Source organism: Rhineura floridana, chromosome 5 (assembly GCF_030035675.1).
Source record: "Rhineura floridana isolate rRhiFlo1 chromosome 5, rRhiFlo1.hap2, whole genome shotgun sequence".
Lineage (NCBI taxonomy): Eukaryota > Metazoa > Chordata > Lepidosauria > Squamata > Rhineuridae > Rhineura > Rhineura floridana.
In genome coordinates this window covers 186,700,426-186,722,752 of record NC_084484.1, presented here as the reverse complement: position 1 = coordinate 186,722,752, position 22,327 = coordinate 186,700,426, and the positions used below count along the sequence as shown (strand labels likewise).

Genomic DNA, 22,327 nt, shown 5'->3' with positions numbered 1-22,327 from the left:
CAACACCTGGGATGTATACTTTTAGGACCCACCCTGTTTTCTGTGATGTTGTTTAGGTTGCTTTTAACTGTTTTTAATGATGTGTTTAAATTTGTTGTAACCCACCCTGGGACCTTTGGGTGAAGGGCGGGTAATAAAATCTAATTCTAATGCCAAGCCTGCCTCTGGTGCACTAGAAGTGAGATGATGAAGGCGCAATAACTGGGAAAACATAATCAAGCCCCTCTTATTGGGAGAAAAATACCATTTATTTACAAGTAGAAACATTATTTAAAATGATGCATTTGATTGCTAAATTCTCTACAAAGGCGAGTATTAGAGGGCTGCGGGGGTGGGTGGGGGGCATCCTCAAGCAGTGTCCCTCCCCCAGTCCAGGAAAGAGCTCATCAGGGTGATCCACAGAGGAACACTTCAGCATGCGGCCCTTGTCACAGCTGCGGACTGAGCCAGCTCCAGAAAGGCCCCTGGAGGCTCCTTGTGGCCAACTCTGGCTCTTTTCCACAAGGAAGAGAGCCTGGGCTAGTATAACAGGCAGCTGGCTGGCCTCTGGAGAGGATGAAGGAGAGCCGTCTTTTCTGGGCCAAGGCCAATTCCAAAGGGTTGTGACCCTGAACGCCACAAAGGGGGCACAACCCACTGAAGCGAATGGAAGTGCCTGCCTTTGCACAGCTCTCGTTCACTTCCATGGAGCATCTGCAGGAGAACGTCCCGCCAGACGGTGCCCAAAATCAACCCTGCCCTAAAACACCAGATAAAGACCCGGGCCCCAGTGACCAGCCAGCACCACCACCACCACCCCACAGCTGTGAACCCATCTGCCCTCTTGGGGAGGAACACTGCCGTGAGGCCCCTTCCTGTCCCGTGCCGGTGCCTACAGAGTACGATACAAAGCAACACAGCTAAGTAAAGCCTGCGGAAGAATAAAGGGAAGGTGAATGCCCAGCCTGTACATGAGAGCGCGTTCTCTTCCCGCCCAGCCGCCAGGAAGGGGGCTTGCTGCTCCTACGACGTCTCTCTGGCTCCCAAATGGTGCTAACACTGCCAAGAAGCAGGCACAAGACTCCCATGACGACCAGAGCAAAGTTTTGTACAGGAGACAAATGTGTTCCCCCCCTCCCCCCGCCTTCTGGTAAAGAATGAGCAACTAGGTCTCAGCGTTTGTTGGCAGCTTCCCACTTTTAATTCTCCAGGCTGTTGGCTCTTGTTTCACAGTTGAGGTTTTATGAACAAAGGAGGTGCGGAAGGGGACACTGCCCCCTCCCAACCCCTTGCAGAGTGAAGAATTTAGAGAGGAGAGCTGGGGAAAACCTCCCTGCCTTGGGCAGCCCGGTGCACCGCGCCCACTAGGCCTGCTGATGCAGCCCTTCCTTGCTCAGCGCTGGGAGACAGGAGAGGGAAGACCTTCGCTTCTCGTTAGGGAGGCGCAACTCTAGGTGCTTTAGGCACAGGGGGGTGCCATGGGGTGCATTGGCAAAGACCACCAGAATTCCTATTGTGACACCCCCTTTCTGTGTCGTGCGCACAGGATACTGCCACTCTGCCCTACTTTGCCAAGCACTCCAATTCCAGCCTGACTGAGCAGAAGGTAATGCAAGGGCCAGGCCCTGGAATGGCTGGGAGACTGTCCCATTCCACTCTCTATGCGCACGCAGAGCTGCGTTCGTCACAGAGGGAAAAGCCCTCCCATCCCTCAGCCAAGCAGGCCACCACCCAGCACCACATGGAAATCAGGGGGTGGGGGGAAGTCAACGCACTCAGAGTCCTGATAAGGAGGCGGTCTTAGACCTCATCAGGGTTGGGAGGGAATACAATGAGGGGGAGAGAGATGGCTGGCGGCTTGGCTGGCAGCAGAGACTGGGGGGCGTTGGCACCTTGCTCCCTTCCCTCTGGGGAGACATGGCATACGGGGGAGTCTTCAGCCAGGAAAAATGGCGTTAGAATTTCGTGTTCTTCAGGGATTTGGAGTTTGCCTGCAACAACAAAAAGAAGACCGGAGTTTGGCAGCCAGGAGGGCTCCTGCTGGGACAGAACTGGAGGCATTCGGAGGCCAAACAGCAGAAGATCTAACTGGCACATGCCCCTCCCATCATTCCCTTTCAGGCTTCTCCTGTGCCAGCCCCACGGAACTGAAAGGGAACGGTGAAAGAGTTTGTGTGCAGCTCTGCCCCTGCTGGCCTCAGTCACCCTTGGGAGCAATTTCTCTCTCACTGTGTCACCTTAGTGCACCCGACACCCGAGGTGGCTGCCTTGCTCTGCCTCATGGCAGGGACCACACCCCTTACCAAGAAGCCCAGAGCCCAGGAAGAATGACACAAAGGAAGCAGGGTCAAGCATTGTCACTTTGCTCCCCGCAGATGCCCAACTCAGCTGCCTTACGAGAACCAAGACTAGCTTTCCGGGGTGCACGCTCAGACTGGCAGCAGGCATGATGCCACGCGGGAGCTCAGCCCACAGCACATACTGTTTTCCACCAGCAGGGCAGGTGCTGTAAACCCAGAAACCACACTCCACAGCAGGAGGGGAGAGAGGCCCAAAGAGTGCTGCCAGGAGACCCTGTGCTGCCCCGAGTGTGACCCAACTAGAAGAGGGGGCATACCAGCCTGCTGGTGTTGGGCAAGGGGATGCTCGCCTGTTCTGGCAGCCCCCGAGACCTGTAGAAGAAAAGGGGCGGGCAAGTCACAGGCTGCAGGGGAGGATGTGGCACTTGCAAGACTACTTGGCTGGCCGAAGGCTGAGCAATGGATCTGGCCCTGCTGGAAAACCATATGTGGTGCTCCAAGAAACTCAAGACTTGAGGGACAACAGGCACCTCTCTGCACCCCCTGTTCAGGTCACAGCACCCTTCTCTCTGCTTCATATCAGCACCCTCCTAGGATCCTATTTGCCCCCCCTTCTCAAGTCCCTCCAAACATGGTTTTTCCACATGCCAAGCTCTTCCCTGCCAGCCCACAGAGTATGTATCCTCGTGTATGATAAAAGTGCAAGGGTCGTGCTGCAGTCTGCTTGGCCACAGGCAGGTAGTGCTGTGAACTGCTGCGTGAAGACCCGCAGCATTCCGTGGTGGCGGTCAGCCGTGGTGGGAGAGCACATGTGCAGTACGTGGCCAAGAGGTGTGCATGTGTGAGTGTGAACGCCTGAGGTGTGCAAGCGGCCCAGCCCAGCTTCAGGTGACCAAGACGATGGCAGGCACCGCACACCAATGCCTGGAGGCACTAGGTAGTTTGGCGAGGGGGGTAGAGGACGCCTAGGATTTGGAGGTAGTGTTGATGTGCCAAGCATGCAGGGGCAAAAGCCCCTAGTTTAAATATATTAAAATACCGCATCGCACTCAGGGCAAAATATCCCCTGCTCCCTGCAATTCATGGCTTACGCTATCTGAGAAGGCTGTCTGTGGTCAAGAACACCGGGAGAGGGATCTGGAGGGAGAGACTCAAGAGAGCCCTAGAGGAAATCGCTTCCACCTTCGCCTACCTTGCCCTTTGGAGACGCCGCTGCCCTCGGGGATCTCCGGCTGCTGCTCCGGGGGGAGTTTTTAGGAGTCACTTTGCGGTTTGGCCCACGGCGCAGAAGGCTGTTGCCCAATTTCTTCGGTGTATTCAGAATGCTGAAAGCCAATGACTGACGCCTGTTGGACTGCTGGGAGAGAGAAAGGATTATTTCTGAAACTTTTTACTAGGCCTCGAGAAAGAGTTTATGTTTGTTGACATCCCATCCCCAAGAACAACTATTGCAGAGAAGTAGTTGGTTCACCACTGCAAGCCATGCACTCCACATCCCTGCCCACAAATGGGAGACCACCTGGGAGAACCTGATGCTAGCTGCTCCTTGAAGAACAAACAGCAAACCAGACTTTTAAGTATGCAAATGAAATAAATAGTTTGCCCCATTGTGCACACAGTTTTGTATCTTGTCTTTATTAATGACTGTATCTAATATAGCAGCACTTCACTGGCATTATTGGACCTGAAAGGACATACACACATCCAATTCCTGTGAAATCCCTGCTTTCCAGACTAAGGCTGAGACTGTGGAGGGATTTGAACCCAAGAGAAATCCAACTATAAAATGACATCAATTTGGCTTGCCAAATCTCAGGTCTCTTTGTGAGAATGCTGGAGCAGATGTTGACCAGTGTGCTGCAGCTATGAAACAAGGCAAATTCTATGCTAGGGATCATTAGGAAAGGCAATGGAAATAAAACTACCAATAGCATAATGCCATTATATAAATCTATGATATGGTCACATTGGAACTATGTGTACAGTTCTGGCCACCTTACCTCAAAAAGGATATTGCACAGCTGGGAAAGGTTCAGAAAAGGGCAACCAGAATGATCAAGGGGATGGAATGACTTCCCTGGGAGGAAAGGTTGCAGCATTTGCGGCTTTTCAGTTTAGAGAAAAGGCGGGTCAGAGGAGACGTTGGCGTGGAAAATATGAGTGCCTCAAGTGGCAAACCCAAATGGATCTAAACTATCCCCTTGTAGGATGAGTGTTCTAAAATCAGAGCTTGGAAAAGTTACTTTTTTGAACTACAACTCCCATCGGCCCCAGCCAGCATGGCCACTGGATTGGGCTGATGGGAGTTGTAGTTCAAAAAAGTAACTTTTCCAAGTTCTGTCTAAAATGCATCTCTCCTTAGCCTGCAGGCTTGAGCTAAGTATATGTTAATTCTTTGTAAAGTACTGGCATTTAGAATCTGCTGAAGTCGCCTTGTGTATCTAGGACATAGGCAAAGAATGTGTTCCCTGCAGAGACGCATTTAACCCTGAAAAGAACAAAACATGTCTGTTCTTTTCCAATACACTAAGTCATGAAGGGTCTGCGTCAAAGGGGGGGGGTGATAACTTTTTGATAGGATCTGTTAGAAGAACAGGAAGACAGGGAGGATGAAAACATAAGAACATAAGAAGATCCTGCTGGATCAGGCCAGTGGCCCATCTAGTCCAGCATCCTGTTCTCACAGTGGCCAACCAGGTGCCTGGGGGAAGCCCGCAAGCAGGACCCGACTGCAAGAACACTCTCCCCTCCTGAGGCTTCCGGCAACTGGTTTTCAGAAGCATGCTGCCTCTGACTAGGGTGGCACAGCACAGCCATCATGGCTAGTAGCCATTGATAGCCCTGTCCTCCATGAATTTGTCTAATCTTCTTTTAAAGCCATCCAAGCTGGTGGCCATTACTGCATCTTGTGGGAGCAAATTCCATAGTTTAACTATGCGCTGAGTAAAGAAGTACTTCCTTTTGTCTGTCCTGAATCTTCCAACATTCAGCTTCTTTGAATGTCCCCGAGTTCTAGTATTATGAGAGAGGGAGAAGAACTTTTCTCTATCCACTTTCTCAATCCCATGCATAATTTTACATGCACCTTTTGTTCTCTTATTACGTCTGTTTACGCCTTTGTTTATGACTCTGTCTCTCATCTGTTTACTGTTTACCGTGCCTTGGTGGTCTATAAAGTGTTGATGCTTCCTAAATAAACTCGTCCATCTGACCAAGGCTGTCGCTTGGTTGGACTGAGGGCTGCTTTGTGTGGGTGGAACCTTTGGCCAAGGATCTGTTCCGTGTGAATGTGTCTTCCTTCCTAAGCAAGGTTCAGGGCCAATCCAGCTCGTGCCTTACCTGGGGAAGGAGGCACAGTGAGATTGATATTGAATCTCACCCAACAATAGAAAGTGTATAAAATTATGCATGGCATGGAGAAAGCGGATAGAGAAAAGTTTTTCTCCTTCTCTCATGACACTACAACTTGTGGGCATCCAATGAAACTGAATGTTGGAAGCTTCAGGACGGGCAAAAGGAAGGACTTCTTCACACACTCCCAGAGGAGTCCAGTGATGGATGGCTTTAACAGAGGACTAGACAAATCCATGGAGATGAAGGCTCTCAGTGGCTACTGGCCATGATGCTCTCCCTCCATACTCAGAGGCAGGATGCTTTTGAATACCAATTTGTGGAAACTGCAGGAGGGGAGAACGCTCTTCGCACTCAGGTCCTGCTTGGGGTCTTCGCATAATGGGCAACTGATTGCCCACTGTGAAAACAGGATGCTGGACTAGATGGGCCAATGCGTTGCTCTAGCAGGTGCTTCTGATGAGTGCACGTGTGTGTCTGTATAGATGTGTCTCAGATAGATGAGGGAGAGAGTGTGTGTGGTTAAGAGAGAGAGATTCTACTTCTGTGCCGCTTTTGCATGGGCTTCTCTACCCAGCGGTCTGTGGAGGTCTCACATGGGGAAGCAATGCTGCAGCCTCAGATGCTCCAAGCCCTCCTGTGCTGCCAGGCTCTGGGGTTTCCTTACCCGTTTGTCAGCTGCCTGGGCTTTGCTCTTCTTGCCTCCTGCGTGGGTGCTGTGCTTGCGCTCCTCAGTCCGCCCTTTGGGAGTCTGGGGCCGTGGGAAGCAGCTGGCAGACTTCTTGGACTGCAGAGAGAAAAGGGGGGGGGGAAGAGTTGGGCCTTGATGCCACTGAGCAAAAGCTTCATGGCTGGAGGAAACCGACGACTCCTGAAAACCTCAAGGGCCGTTCCTCTCTCCCTTCCAGCTGAGGTATACCATAAGGAAGGAAAACATGGAGAAGCACAAGAGAAAGGCAGGACCCATTTATCGTGATGGTTACTTCTGCTCACTCAAGCCCAAAGGGCACCCTGCAATGCCCACCGCAGCCCAGGATGCCCCCCCCCAAAGAAGTGTCTCTTTCCGAATTGCCGAATTTTTCTAAGATGACAACATTCGTGATAGGAGGGTCTGGTCCCTAACACATGAATCAGGATGTCTGGAACAGCCAAGCCCCCGGAAGACAGCCATGAAGAACGTGGCTTAGTTGAGAGATCCCTCACTCCCCCCCCCCTTTGTTCCTTAAACACACGAGGTTACAACTGACAGGGAAAGAGTTGCCAGGACAGCTGCCTTGAAGATCCGCTCTTGGAACTAAAGAAGCAGGATATAAACTTAATTTAATGAAATGAAAGAGCAACAAATAGAGGAAAAGGCCTTTCTGGCGCTGTTGGGATGCTCCAAGGGAGCCTTGAGTACCTAGTTTTTGGACTTAGAGGCCATTACGTTTAACCCTTCAGTGGTGGCTCTGCTTAGAACATGGAGCTCTCTCTCCCCCCACTGAGGGGCATCCCGCCACGTCATGCTCTTAGATGACAAGAGTAGATGCACCTCTCCCACCAAGGTTTTGGGGTGGGGGGGTGTAGGATGATTTTGACAAATCTGATGAGTTTCTCCCGTTGTACTATTGTTTTATGATGATGCTCTTTTATGTTATTGAAATTTTAATTTGGCAATAGTTTTTATTAAGTTTGTACTTGTTTTATTTTTGCCCCCTGCCCTGTGACCATAAGGTGAAGGGCAGCCTACACATATTCATATCAATCAATCAAAATCGGCTTCCCCAGCTATCCATCAATCCACCAACGCTGTCCAGGCTACAGCCTATCACCAACGGGGAGTCACCAGCAAGATGCTTGCAAGCTCCAGATGAGGGATGGGGAACATGGGGCCGCCCAGATGTTGCTGGACTGCAACTCCCACCCACCACAGCCAGCAGGCCCAACAGTCAGGGACAACAGGAACTGTTTACCCAAGGCTGCCTGCAGGTTCCCCCCTCCTGCTGCAGAGGAGGAGACAAGCACATCTGCTCCAACTATCCCAGGCCAAGCCGATATACCCAGCACAGCCTTTCTTCCCACTCTGGTCAGAAAGTGTGTCAGGCTGGTTAAAACTGCCACAGAGCCATTCACCTCAGGGGTTCCTGGCGCCTGCTGGGATTCATCTGAAATGCGCTTCCTTTGCTGCCGAGTGGCCATGCCTCCTGCAGCCCAGGTGGAGCTCAGCGTGCTACGACGGGTGGCAGGGCCCTCAGCAAACTGAGAGGGCATCATGGTGGCATGCCGGAGGGTCTCTTTTGGGTCCCCAGTCTTCATCTCCTCATCTGTAATGGTAGCCAGCGACAGAGATGGCTGTAGGGGGTGGGGGAAGAGACGAGACAAGGAATGTGTCAACAGACAAAGGCTCTTCTCACACACACACACACACACGACCCCAAATGCACAAGAGACGACGTCTGCTAGTCACAGCCAAACCATCACACATTCTAGAACTAGGGCTAAAGGCCTGCTCCGGAGCTGCATTCACAGTCTGCACTCGATACAATGACAAACTCTGCAGATTTTTGTTACTTTAGACAAACACCACGCAAGTTCAGACTTTGGAGCATCTGGAAAATTCTGGCCAAGATTGAGGCAAGCAGCCGGTATAAATGGAGGAACAGAAATCCACCTTCTACTTAGTGAAGTGTTATTTAGCTATATTGTTAAACTTACGATCTGCTGTGATGCATTTTATGAACAGTGGTGTAACTAATTGTAAAAAAAATAAAGCCACCTATTTTTCATTTATAACAATTCTAAGCCGTGCCTCCCCTATCACTTCTGTCCTTCCAAAGAGCCACATTTTGAGAGAGGACTGATGCCTGGGTGAACAGGTGAGAGATGGAGGGGCCCTAACGAAGACCTGGCCCTCCTGTTCTGTCGCCCCTTTCAGTATTAGAGAGTCAGGGACGAGTGTGAGGATCCCTGCTGGATGCACTGCAGGAGCGTTGCTGGGTATGCTTCCTGCTCTTTTCATTTTGTCAGGGCTGCCCTCAAAAGATGTGCCCGTCTCTCCCACCCTCACAAGGACAGTGAAGAAGAGGAAGAAACGGAGGTGGGCCGCTCCTGGGACCATTGGGCCCCGTTTGCCTCGCTATGGAAAGCCCCAGGCCAGGGACCCCTCCCTGCTGCTGGAGGCTAAGGTGAAGTTGCCATCCCCACAACACAGGACCTGGGCCACTGCCACAATTGATGAGGCAATGGGAGAATGGTCCTGCTCCCTCAGGTGGGAAAAAAAAAATCCCTTCACTCAGCTACAACTTTCAAGCCGGCAATGAGTAGAAGGAGGCGGTGGCCAACAACTTCTCCTGCTGCCAATCAACCACTGCCCCCCCACAACTCCTGGGAGGGAAGGGTGGGTGGCAGCATTGCCCCTCTGTGGCTAACAGTCAGAGGAGCCAAAACAAAGAATTGACACTGCCAGTTGCTCTGCACAGCACGAGTGCCATGAAGATCCCCCCCCTCAACTGTTGGATTCTTATTTATTTATTGTGACAATGACCTTGCAAATGAGAGTCACGCTGTGAGGGAGGAACCTGGACTGGAGTTGGGGGGGGCAGCCTCCTCAGAAAGAAATACGTTAGGAAGTCGCATAGAGACCGCCTGCTCCAGCATGGGGGGACGTGGATGAAGGGTGGGGTATAAAAATACCAAATTTCAGGGGAGATACGTTATAGCTCTTTTTTGTATCATTTGAAAATGAAAAATAAAAATTAAAGAAATATATCAAATTTCAATACAATATTAAAACAACTTTTAAAAATCAAATAATCATACTAAAATAAACTTTACAATAGCCCAAATTCCCTGGCCCACCTAATCCTGTGGTTTCTAATGCTTAAAGGCAGCCCCTGAACCACCATTATTTTAAACTGTTTTTAATATTGTATTTTATATTGTTGTGACCCACCCTGGGACCTTTTGGTGAAGGGTGCGTAATACATTTAATCATCATCATGACCGTGGTGGATACAGCTGTCGATGGGTGCTCGCTATGCACGACGGCTATGTTTTCCCTCCACCGCCAGAGGCAGCATGCCTTGCAATACCAGTTGCTGGGAATGACGAGTGGAGAGACCGTTTGAAAGATTGCCACAGGCAGAACAGAATGCTGGATTTGATGGGCCACTACCCTTCTCCAGAAGCAGGGCTGTTGCCATGTTCTTACTTGGCATGGCAAGAGGTGGGGGGATAGTTCTTTGCACACATAATCAGTTCCCAACCCAAAATGGCAAAAACACCACACACACCACTTGTTACTCACTAGCCCTCGTAAGAGCCAAGGTCTGGAAAAACCCCAACCACGTTACAATCTCCATTGCAGAATCCATATTTTTTCACTGGAGGAATTCTCAAGGCCTTGACAAATCAGTAGTAGCTGGTGGAGGCATCGCATCTCCTGGCTCTCTCCCACCTCCACTCCCTCGCCTTGGAAATACCTTGTTAGCCACTGAGGAAGGTCGGATTAGACGGCCCTTTGGTCACACTCACCCGGGACTCCAGCGGGTAGCAGGTCTTCAGGTGGGGTGGGCACACCCTGTTGCGCTGCTGGAGCTCAGCAATGCGGTTCCAATCATCAAAAACTTCAGGCTCCTCCTGGCATGTGCCCATGTAGAAGCTGCTGCGCCCTGGGAATGAAAAAGTGGCAAGGAAGGAACGGCAGCTCCTTGGTTTCTAGCCTGCATCACCAGACACACAGAAGGGAGTCCCTCCAAGGTGATCTCTACAAGAGAGCCGACCCTACTGAGAATAACCCAAATCAAGCAACAGGTTGCACCCAATGCACAATTATTTCAGTCAGCCTTCCCTAACCTGGTGTTTTGGACTACCTAAGGACAGCCCTCCTATATTAGGTCTTGAATGCAACAGCCCTCTCCCCTCCTGCGGCTTCCGGCAACCGGCATTCGGAAACGCACTGCATCTGACTATGGCGGCAGAGCATAGCCATCATGGCTAGTAGCCACTGATAGCCTTACCCTCCATGAATCTGTCTAATCCCCCTTTAAAGCCATGCAAGTTAGTGGACATCTCTGTCTCCTGTGGGAGCAAATTCTGTAGCTTAACTACGCTGTGTGTGGAGAAGTCCTTCCTTTTGTCGGTCCTGAATCTTCCAACATTCAGCTTCACTACATTGGCCCCGGCCAGCATGGCCGTTCTCAGGTGGGGAAGGCTGATCCAAGGAATTAATTGCCAAAGGCCTTGCGATGGTTATTAACCAGTTGCTTTTAAAAAGGGTTAATCCGGAGAATACAGGGGACCAAGCAGGGCCACCTTCCTATTTATGCAATCACATGCCACAGAGACAGACAGCACATGCTCTGCGAAAAGGGTCCTGAGGGGGAAGCAACTCTGGAGGACTCAGCCCAATGGGCAAAGTCATGTGCTGCAAGGGAAAGCCAAGGAACATCCACAGTCACAAGTCAACACCTCTCTCTCTCTCTCTCTCTCTCACACACACACACAGCTCTCTTGATACCCCTCCAGCGACTGCCTGCTAGGGACTCTGTTAGTCATTAAGGACCAAGGATGGTGGGCAGGAAGAAGAATAAACACAGGCATCATCTGCAGTTCACTGAGCTCACTGGATTTCTCTGACCCAACACAGCAACTGCCACATTCTTACAGAGGGTGGAACTCTAGAGCAGCCTCTGCCAACCTGCTGCCCTTTGGAGATTTTGAACAACAACTCCCATTGCCCCAGCATCACCCAGCCGTGCTGGCTGGGGTTGATGAGAGCTGTAGTCCAAAACATGTGGAGGCTGCTGCAAGGTCTTGCCACAATCCCTAGCACTTACCAGAACTTGCCCCTCCAGTCTGGGAGCGTCTCATAGAGCTGCGGGTCGCAGGCCGGTAGCCAGGCAGGCTCATCAAGGTGGTATTGCCTGCTGATTTGTCGGGGGAAGAGGCACCCAGCCTGGTGAGGGATTCCTGAGAGGGAAGGCTGGCAAGTGAGTGGGTAGAGGAAGCAGCCGCGGAACGCAGGCGGGTCTTCACTGGCTCTTGGCTTGAGGTGCTTGTCTGAGACCCCGCTGACTGCACGCTGAAGAAGGACGCATTAGCACTGCTGGAAACTTCTGGATCAGCATGTTTCTGTGAAGAAGCACGAGGAGAGGGTGAGCACAAGGAATGCTGGCTGCTACTTAACTCTGCCCTGCCCCCAGATCCTCCCTGTCCACTTTCTCCAGACCAGGCATAATCTTATACGTTTCCATCACGTCCCTCTCTTACTCGCCTTTTCTCTAAACTAAAAAGCCCCAAATGCTGTGTGAATTTCCCTCACTGGGGAGTTGCTCCAGTCCCTTGATCATTTTGGTTGCCCTTTTCTGAACCTTTTCCAACTTCACAGTTATCTTTTTTGAGGTGAGGCGACTGGAACTGTATACAGTATTTCAAATGCACTCACACCATAGATTTGTACAATGCCATTACAATTATGATATTGGCAGTGTTATTTTTAATTCCTTTCCCAATGATCCCTAGCACGGAGTTTGCCTTTTTCACAGCTGCCGCACGTTGGGTTGACATCTTCATCAAGCTACCTACTATGACCCCGAGGTCTTGTTCCTGGGTCAATCTCAGCCACTTCAGACCCCATGAGCATACATATGAAATTAAGATTTTTTTGCTCCAATATGCATATCTTCACACTTGTTTACAATGAATCGCATTTGCCATTTTACAGCCCATTTACTCAGTTTGGAGAGCTTCGTTTTGGAGCTCTTCACAATCCCTGAACACTTTGGCATTAGCAGCGAAGGTGGCACCTCCCTGCACATTCCTAGTAAAGCAACATCTGGAGGGCCACTCCCAGGATCCCTGAATCCATCCCTAACTTCAAGCGTCATCTGCTGGTCCCTATACCCAAGCAAGAAAATTTCATTTCTTGGCTGCTAAAAGAGTATGACGGAATTGGATGCCGAATGGGAAATCCACACATGAGCAGATCTGAATGGCACCAATCTTTGCAGCCACTCCCACAATGCCTCTGTTCCCATCCCTAGGTGGCCCCCACATTACTTTGGTCAAGGTGATGTTGATGACCTGTGTGGTACGCCGGCGACCAGAAAGAGTTTTCCGCCCCGACTCGAAGGAAACATCGCCTATAGAGCTAATGCTGTTCTCCAGTTTGGACCGAGTGCGGGTGGGGATAGGCGTGAAATAGAGGCTCTCCAGAGACTCCACCTTACGAGGCAGCTGTGAGGTTTTCGATGGCTCGCCGGTCCCAGATTCAGAGAGTGAACGACGGGACTTCCTGCTGTGAAGAGATACAAGAAGGGAATCGTGAAACTGACACAGCCGTCACAAACTCAAAACTCTCTCTTAACATTCTCAGGAACAATCAGTCTGAGGAGTCTCTATCCCACATGGGCAACTCCGTTGTGACAGCCAAGTGCATCTTTCCAAAGGCGTTTCACTGACAGGGCTACCGAATGAAGGACCCCGAGAATGGCAACTTTTGGGGAGATGTGAACTTGGTCCTAGAGCTGCAAAGTTGTCAGCCCTGAGTCAGGTTGGAAGAAGGGCAGGTAGCTGATCTGTTCTGCTGTAGCCAAGCACCTCTTCAGTACTGTGGCAAGGCCCTGCAGAGTGCTTGACTCTTAAGCAGCACTCGGCTTTGAAGGCTTGTACCTGGTGGAGTTGAGTGGCTGCACTTCATCGCTGGTGCTCAAGTCGAGGCTGTCTGTGCTAACGTCAGCTGGGCTTTCCTGGAAGGTCATGCGGCTTTTCAGTGGGTCTGTGGCCACCTGTGACTTGCCTTGCTCCCGCAGCTGCCGATCTGCAAATTCCACCTGCATTCAGGAAGGGGCAGAGAGCCATGAGGCAGCCAGTCACAGAAAGTCAAGAGGGCAATACGCCAGCTAAAACCAGAAGTGCTTCTCAAACGTCTTTGCATATGTTTACATAATTGGACAGAGTCCTCCTCGCTTCAGTGAATGTGGAGCAAGTGGCTCTCCAGATGTTGCTGGACCCCAATCGCCCCTGAGCCTTTGTCTTGCTGGCTGGGGCTGGTGGGAGTTGGAGTCCAACGATGTCTGGAGGGCCACAGGCTCCTCATCCTTGGTATACCGGAAACAGGCCAAGATGCAGAACTCCTGCAATATTTCATTTTCTTGATGAGACACGCAGGATGCTCTTTCCTGGTGCTCTCCTTCCTGCCTTCTGTGTACACAGCAGGTTTTTCAACTCCAGTTCCAGGGCAAGTCTAAGATTAAACAGCACAGAGTTTGAAAAGGATGGTTCAGTGTTACTAAAGCTTGGCATCTTAGCCAGGAAAGTTACGTTACAAATGGAAATGTATTAAGAAATGGGGTCTTGCGATTGTGGGGGGGAAAGACTGTCTGTATGAATTAGTCTTTCCACTGACGTTATTGGCCCTGATGACTGGTTTTTTCAAGCATGTGGGCAACGGCTGCCCAATCCCAAGTGATGACTAAGTATCTCTCTCTCTTGCGGGGCTCTACAAAGCCGCCTTCTCCTAAGTCGCACTGGATCCATCTTGTCCAGTATTATCTACTCTGAGGGCAAATGGCTCTCTGCTCCCCTACTTGGCTTAGGTTACAGGAGGGCAGGTTTCAGTTGAATGTGAGAAGCTGCCTTCCGCCAAGAGCAACTGGACAATGGAACCGATGGCCCAGAGGAGCAGTGGGCCCTCTCCCTCCCTGAAGGTCTTCAAGCAGAGTCTGGGCAGTCATTCATCTGCTGGGGATGCTTTAGCTCTGAGCTTCCTGCAGGGCACAGGGGGTTGAACTAGATAGTCTTTAGGTACCCATCCATATAATCTTATGTGGCTCTTCAGTCTCAGGAGGAGATGCTTCCTGGGTCTGGACTCAGGGTGTTCCACATGCAAAGCAAGTGCTCTACGGCCACTGAGACCAAATCAGCTTGGAAACACCTCTCTTCATTGGCCTCAGCAGAGTACCCAGGAGAGCCTCCACCAGGGATCAAACCAAGTTCTACTCAGAGTAGACCCACTAAAGTTCTTGGACATGACTAACTTCGGTTCATGAATATCGTGACTAGCACCGGATGAGACACCTCCCCACCTCTAGGCATTTCCAGTATAGATTGCCACAGACCCTTCTTGCTAGGGAAAATGCACAGATGAATGCCTGGAATAAAAGGAACCGGTTACCACAGTGTCTCATCAGCCATCACCTCTCTGCCTCACCTGTGCCTCCAAGCTGCAGACACGGCTGGTGAGGTTTTTGGAGGTCAGCTCCGCCTCCTTCATTTGCATAACCAAATCCTGCTGCTCCTTCACGAGGCGCTCTGACTCAGCCTTCAGCTGAGCGTTCTCCCGCTCTACCTCCTCCAGGACTCCCAACCTCGCAAGCAGCTCTTGGTTCTGTTGCTTCTTGGCGTCGTAGTGTGTTTTGGCCTTCTCCATCTGAGGGGCGAGGAAGAGAGCCAACGGTCAAACACAGGCAAGGCCTTTTCAGAAATGCAACTATCCAAACACCTACCAGGTTAAGTCCACAAGACAATTTATGGATGGCTCAAGCTCCGCAAAAATGGGACACTGGGATGCTGAGGCTAATACCTCCTAAAGATGTTTTTAAGATGTTTTGTTTGAATATGTTTCAGTCTTTTGCTTTTAAGATGTTTTAATGTGCTTTTACCGTTTTTCTTTGCCACCCTGGGCTCCTTCTGGGAGGGAGGGCAGGATATGACAACAACAGACGTGCCCCTTCTTCAGCAACAGTATTATGCAACGTCACAAATTGCGATTACCCTTCATGTACCCATGTTTTACCTTGGCTTTTCAGGCCCAAATCCAGATTAGGAGGCTAGCGTGCCTGGGACCAGCAAAAGTGTCCCATGTTATCCTGATCCTGTATTGCCTTATAAAGCACCTCAGCTTTACTATACTGATAAACCCTCCTGTAAGTTTACTTGTGTCTGTTTGTGCCTTACATCAGTAGCTGGCAGGATGGGTTAAAGACTGGGAGATGGGGGGCCGCTTTTAGCACCCTTCACCATCCTTACGCTGGCTTGCCGCAGAGGTTTGTGTGGGGCACTACAGTAAGACAATGTCATGAGAGTTCCAATGTTTATTATTCTAGATTGCAAACTGCAACATGAAGAACAAGAGAAAAATATTAATTCACATCCATGTTGAGATTTCCACCAGCATGCATGCTGTAAGACATCTGGGCTTCCTTTGGAACCAGAGATGCTTGTTGGAGATAAACCAAGGTTGGGTGGTCTAGTCCTGCAGTTGAAAAGAAGTGGTCTAAGTACCGTATGTTCTGCATTTGCTAGGATGAGCTCTTTTAGTGTAGCAGCTCCTACAGCTTTGGAACTCTCTGCCTATACTGTTTTAGGTGCCTGCTGAATACTTTTTAAAAAAAAATTCAGCAAGCCTATCCAGATACATCACGTATACTAGTTTTTAACATTTGCTGATTTTTATCTGCATTTCATTGGCAATTGTTTTGATTGTTTTATGTACACCACTTAAGAGGGTTTTTTTAATTAAGCAGTTTATAGAATCATAGAGTTGGAAGGGGCCTAGAATACAGTAAAAGCAGTAAACAAGCACTTGACTCTCCCAAAGGCCCCTGCAGGATGCTGGACTTGAGGGACCTTTGGTCTGATCCAGCAAGGGTGCTCTGATGTTCTGAAGCAGTTCTTTTCCTTAGCGGAAGGGGTCTAGCCGTGGTTTTAATCATAGAATTGTAGAATAGTAGAGTTGGAAGGGGCCTATAAGGCCACTGAGTCCAACCCCCTGGTGCAATGCAGGAATCCAAATCAAAACATCCCCGGCAGGTGGCTGTCCAGCTGCCTCTTGAAGGCCTCCAGTGTCGGAGAGCCCACTACCTCTCTAGGTCATTGGTTCCACTGTCGCATGGCTCTAACAGGAAGTTTTTCCTGATGTCCAGTCGAAATCTGGCTTCCTGCAACTTGAGCCCATTATTCTGTGTCCTGCACTCTGGGACGATCGAGAAGTGATCCCAGCCCTCCTCTATGTGACAACCTTTCATATACTTGAAGAGTGCTATTATATCTCCCCTCAGTCTTCTTTTCTCCAGGCTAAGCATGCCCCGTTCTTTCATTTCTCCTCATAGGGCTTTGTTTCCAGTCCCCTGATCATCCTTGTTACCCTCCTCTGAACCTGTTCCAGTTTGTCTGCATCCTTCTTAAAGTGTGATGTCCAAAACTGGAAGCAGTACTCAAGATGAGACCTAAGCAGTGCCAAATAGAGGGGAACCAATACTTCACGTGATTTGGAAACTATACTTCTGTTAAAGAAGCTTAAAACAGCATTTGCCATGTTGCATTGTTGGCTCATATTCAGCTTATTTTTTCTATAAACAATTTCTTAGTTATTTATTTTTTGTAAATTTTATTGTTTTATTGATGTATTTTTATATTTATGTTTTTCTTGTAAGCCGCCTTGAGGGCCTTTTGGCTATAAGGAGGGGTATAAATAAACTATAATAACAACAATAATAATAATAATAACAATAATAGTTATTTATTTATTCAAGTTACATCCTGCCCATCCTCCTGAAGGAGCCTAGGGCAGCAAACACAGTAATAGTGTCTTTTTTTTTAACAAGCATTCTAAAAACAGTTAAAACACTCTCAACTAGGTTGAGAGATTTCAAGGTTGCTAGGAACAGTATCTGTCAGACATCTAATGCCTCGACAAACAAATGCTTTTCAATTCTTTCTAAAAGTCAGTAATGAGGAGATAGACACACCTCACTGGGGGGACATTCCACAAATAGGGACGAACCGGGCATCCCCCACTTATGTAAAGTAAATAAATAAGTGGAAGGAATAAGTATCTTCTTCCAGAATACTACTTCCATGCTTCAACTTGCACTCTTCCAACACCACTTCACAACAGAAAAGAGCTCAATTGTCTAAACTTTGTATTTATGCAAGTTCCTGTGAGCACCTTTGGGGTACTGCCCTACACCTGCCCTGAAATAGACATACTTAAGCAATGCATTCCCAGAATCATAGTAGAGTTGGAAGGGGCCTATAAGGCCATCAAGACCAACCCCCTGCTCAATGCAGGAATCCAAATCATTCCCCACAGATGGCTGTCCAACTGCCTCTTGAAGGCCTCCAGTGTCGGAGAGCCCACTACCTCCCTAGGTCATTAATTCCATTGTCGTATGGTTCTAACAGTTAGGAAGTTTTTCCTGCTGTCCAGTCGAAATCTGGCTTCCTGCAACTTGAGCCCATTATTCCGTGTCCTGCACTCTGGGACGATCGAGAAGAGATCCTGGCCCTCCTCTATGTGACAACCTTTCATGTACTTGAAGAGTGCTACCATATCTCCCCTCAGTCTTCTCCAGGCTAAACATGCCCAGTTCTTTCAGTCTCTCCTCATAGGGCTTTGTTTCCAGTCCCCTGATCATCCTTGTTGCCTTCCCCTGAACCTGTTCCTGCTCAAAACCAGCACATCCCCTATCTCCGCACAATAAAGACTGGTCAGTGGATTTCAACAAAGGAGTAGTACCCCCCCGAAAGGCTTTCCGGGGGTCCTACTCTGGCCTCTGAAATTGAGACAGCAACCCTTTCAAGCTGTCCTTTGGAGAGACTGTCTAATCTCTACGCACCTTCTCCTGCCTTATCTACTCTGAGCACGGGAAGTGATTCTATCTACTCAGATGGCCAGTCTCTACCTTCTACACCAACTCACCTATGCCCCATTGTAGTGGGGCCTTCCTCTCCTCCTTGGCTCTGTGATATAACCAAGCACACCTCTCAACGGACTTCTTCCGAGCAAGTGGCAGAGATGAGCCCCATCTCCCCTGGGACTACTAATTTGGAAGCCTCCCTTCTTCTCTTGGTTAACGAGCTGGACTCAGTTAAAACTTTTTTATCAAACTGTTATGATCTCCTGGTAGTCCTGGCTGAATTTCATAAATCTTATCCTTATGCAATCATTCTGGGCCAAGTAGCTGCTGCTAATGACCTGCCAAATCCTTCAGTGCCGCAGCGATCTGCTCCAAGAGTCTCTAAGAAGTTGGTAAATCGTCTCAGCCGCAAAGGAAAGCACAAATCTTCAGCTCAGCCGAAGCCAAAAAACATCAAGACTCAGAATGGCAGGCTCAAAAATTTAAAACGACGTAAAGAGCTAAACTTCAAAAGACTTTTCAATCTCCTTGATTCTTCCCAACCATCCACAGCCCCTTCGAGTAAGAAAAAGAAAGTTTCTACTCAGCCTTATAAGCCTAACCGCTCTACTTGTCATCTAAACTCTGCACCTGATCCATCTTGCCCTTCGGATTTGCCCTGAGAGCCTCCACAAGACTCATTGATGCCATCTTTAAAAGTAAATTTGGAAACCGAACCTCCATCGGTTGCAATTCAAGACCCTTGGCAACATATCTTAGAGACTGCTCCTCTCATGCAACAGTCACCACGATATTTACCGCTTCCTTTAGAGACGCAAAAGTGGAATCTGACTTTAAATAACCAAAAATTATTTTTTTTAAATTACCCCAAACCCAAGGGATGGCTTTCTTTTTCTCAACACAAAATCCATGTTTTAAATTTGATGCGTAAAATAGCCCCTCAATGTGGCCAGCTTGATATTGATATTGTATATTTGTTCTATAATTACCGAAAAGCCCGTGCTATTGTCACATTTTCGTCCTCGGCCTCTGCTCTTTTGTTATATAACCAGAAATTTTTATTCTCTAAAGCAAATATATATATAGCTAGACTGTTCATTAACCAAACCCCTCTTCCTTTGTTTTCCAAAGAATCGGACCCCTCTAACTTGTGACTCCCTTGTCCAGCTTAATAATTGTAATCCTTCCTTATACTTTAAATCTAATGGATCTCCCTTAAGATCCGTTCCCTTCGATCATATTTCTGCCCTGGTTCCTGAAGAAATAGAATTACTAAAATCTTTTCAGTCTCTGCCCCTTCAATCTCAACAGGAGATTACTGATAGACTTATCTCCTTAATCGATACTCTTACCCAAGTTCTTCCTCATAACAAGATTATTCCACTTCAGCCTCACATATTGTTTAACGATCAGCCGATAACCAACTTTAAGCCTGGCAAGTCTGAAGTGATGGCCGGCCTCTGCAATCAGAAACATTTCTTTGCTAAGCCTCCTTCCCCTACTCATGCTCAACCTTCTTTATCTTTTCCCATGCCTCAACAAAATACATTAAATAGCTCTAGTGATCTGCTGATTCCCCCTAAACATCCTAAACTCCACCCGCTGGCCCTAACATCAGGTACTGAATGGCTCCGTGCTAGATATCTTGACCCGGAGGAATTGGGTCACCCCCCTGTGAAGACCCCCCCCTCCTGAGATTATCCAGCCCTTGGTGACTGGCTTCGTTGGAGGAGTGGGCTCTGTGTTTGTGGACAGAGAGGGAGATCTTAATCAGATTACTGTGTTGGAATGACAATCTCCGTCTCACATAACTCCCCCCCCCGATTCGCTTCCTGTGCCATGCGCTGATGCTTTACAGGCCCCTCAAGGTAGAGTAGATACTCCCCAGGATTCGTTTAAGATCCTTTCATGGAATATCGCTGGATGGGCCTCAAAGAAATTTTCTTTGGACCTCTTGGAGTTCCTCAAGAAGCACGAGGTGATTTGCCTTCAGGAAACTTGGTCCACCAATAGCATCCACCTGAACGGATATGTCACAAGTGAGCTATTCGCTGTGCCTGCTACTCATAGGGGCAGACCCAGGGCTGGTTTAGTGATTCTTATATCCACTTCCTTCCGTACAAATTTCACGGTGCTGGGCGTTTGTGCTAACTTTGCTCTTGCGGGCCTATTGAAATTCCAATCTGTTTCCTTCTTATTGATTAACATTTATATTCCCCCTGCAGTCTCTAAGAAGGACATAGAACTGTCCTGGGATACTTTGGAGACATTTATTTTACATCTTATCTCCTCACATCCCAGGGCAAACATCATTATTCTCAGGGATTTTAATGCGAGAATTGGTCCAAATGACAATGCCCTTTTAAGGTCGCCCCTATACACCCAGCTATCAAAGGTCCTCTAAAGATCTTAGAGTAAATTATGCCGGAATTTGTTTGACTCAGTTTGTTGCTAGACTTAATCTCCTGATTTTAAACGGTCATGTAGAATTAGGTAACAGTGCAGAATTCACATTCACCTCCCCCCTTGGCTGCAGTGTGATTGATTATATTCTAACTTCTTACCCCCCCTGATTTCTTGGACCTCTGATTTTACAATAGCGGATAAATTCGATAGTGATCATTTTCCCTTAAACTTTACATTGTCATTGGCCGAACCCGGCCATTTTGCTGCCTACCTGCATTTTGCAACTAAGGCCCTTTGCCCCAGGTACAAGAGGACACACTGGTCTATTGCTTCCTCTGGTCTATTGCTTCCTCGCATAAGGTAGCCTGCTTCCTTACTTCCCCCTCTGCCACTGCTTTTAGATTTCGAATTTTGGATGTTACCTTTGGTGCTTCCTTTGATGCCTCCGCTGTTTTAGCCGATTATTCGTCATTATCCTCTGCCTTATATGAGGTTCTAATGTCTAACTCTAACCTTCCTAATGCTGACGTTAGGCCTGCTACTTCCCGTTGGTTTGACAAGGATTGTTTTGAGGCAAAAAACCAACTCAGATTGATCTATAAATATTACAGATTAGAGAATCTCCCCACACTTCCACCTCAATATTTTACTACTAAAAGGAAATATAAGCAATGACTTGCCTCTAAGAAGAGATTAGCTCTCTATAACAGCTGGAAGTCCCTAATTAGCGCTTCCCTCAATAACAATACCCAACTATTCTGGTCTTTAGTGACCGATGCTCTCGGTTCCCATTCATTTTCTCACTGCAATATCCCCCCTGCTATTTGGGAATGGCACTTTTCTGCCTTGTTCTCTGACGATGATGGTCCCCTAATGTGTCCCTTGTCATCTGCGGACTTCGCCTCTTTTCCTTCTTGGCCTCGTTGGAGATTATCTCCTTGATTAACAACCTTAAGTCAGGTAAAGCCCCAGGCATTGATGCCTTCCCTTCTGAAATGTTAAAAACGCACATTGATTGGTGGGCTCCCCTATTAGCCAACTTATTTTCTCACATTAACCACTCCGGCCAAATTCCCTCCAAGTGGCTTGAGGCTGTAATTATCCCTGTCTATAAGAAAGGCGACAGGAGCGAACCCGCTAATTATAGGCCTATTAGTCTTTTATCTATTGTGGGTAAATTATATGCTAGCTTTCTTAATCTCAGGCTCCTAGCATGGATTGAGGAAGAAAACATATTGGGCAATGAGCAGGCCGGGTTTAGAAAGGGTAAGTCTCCGACTGATCACTGTTTAATATTATCACATTTAGGTGAGAAGTATTCTTCCTCTTTCGGCAACGGTCTATCAGTCGCCTTTATGGACCTGAAAGCGGCCTTTGATTCTGTTCCGAGAACAAAACTTTGGTCCAAATTATATCATTCCACCATAGATAAGAGATTGCTCTTTCTTATTAGTTGCCTATATCATCGTACCTCTGTCCGCATTCGTTGTGGCACTGACGGAAGTCTGACTAATCCCATTCTGGCCTCTAGGGGGGTGCGTAAGGGTTGTATCCTGGCTCCAACACTTTTTAACCTCTTTCTTAATGATTTGAGTAATTGTTGTTTGTCTGATCATTTTCACCCTCCCAAATTAGCTGGAATTTTATGTCCCTTGCTATTATATGCCGACG

The 22,327-nt window shown here is 48.5% G+C and overlaps 1 protein-coding gene across 12 annotated transcripts in view; it reads right to left on the bottom strand.

Annotated features, from left to right (window-relative positions):
- Window positions 1–226: 226 nt before the first annotated feature.
- The window catches only part of NUMA1 (nuclear mitotic apparatus protein 1), a 122,924-nt gene continuing 100,823 nt past the window's right edge, over window positions 227–22,327 (bottom strand). For 5 of the 12 annotated variants that reach the window (XM_061629184.1, XM_061629191.1, XM_061629185.1 and 2 more), the window contains 10 exons: window positions 14,821–15,039; window positions 13,281–13,441; window positions 12,669–12,906; window positions 11,447–11,741; window positions 10,143–10,279; window positions 7,743–7,961; window positions 6,298–6,417; window positions 3,472–3,636; window positions 2,597–2,651; window positions 227–1,970 (listed from right to left, as the gene is read on the bottom strand). In XM_061629184.1, coding sequence (XP_061485168.1) covers window positions 1,780–1,970; window positions 2,597–2,651; window positions 3,472–3,636; window positions 6,298–6,417; window positions 7,743–7,961; window positions 10,143–10,279; window positions 11,447–11,741; window positions 12,669–12,906; window positions 13,281–13,441; window positions 14,821–15,039 — 1,800 coding nt within the window. In that variant the 3' untranslated portion in view covers window positions 227–1,779. The remainder of the gene's footprint in view (window positions 1,971–2,596; window positions 2,652–3,471; window positions 3,637–6,297; window positions 6,418–7,742; window positions 7,962–10,142; window positions 10,280–11,446; window positions 11,742–12,668; window positions 12,907–13,280; window positions 13,442–14,820; window positions 15,040–22,327) is intronic. The other 7 variants (XM_061629187.1, XM_061629190.1, XM_061629192.1 and 4 more) reach the window with 7 other exon arrangements.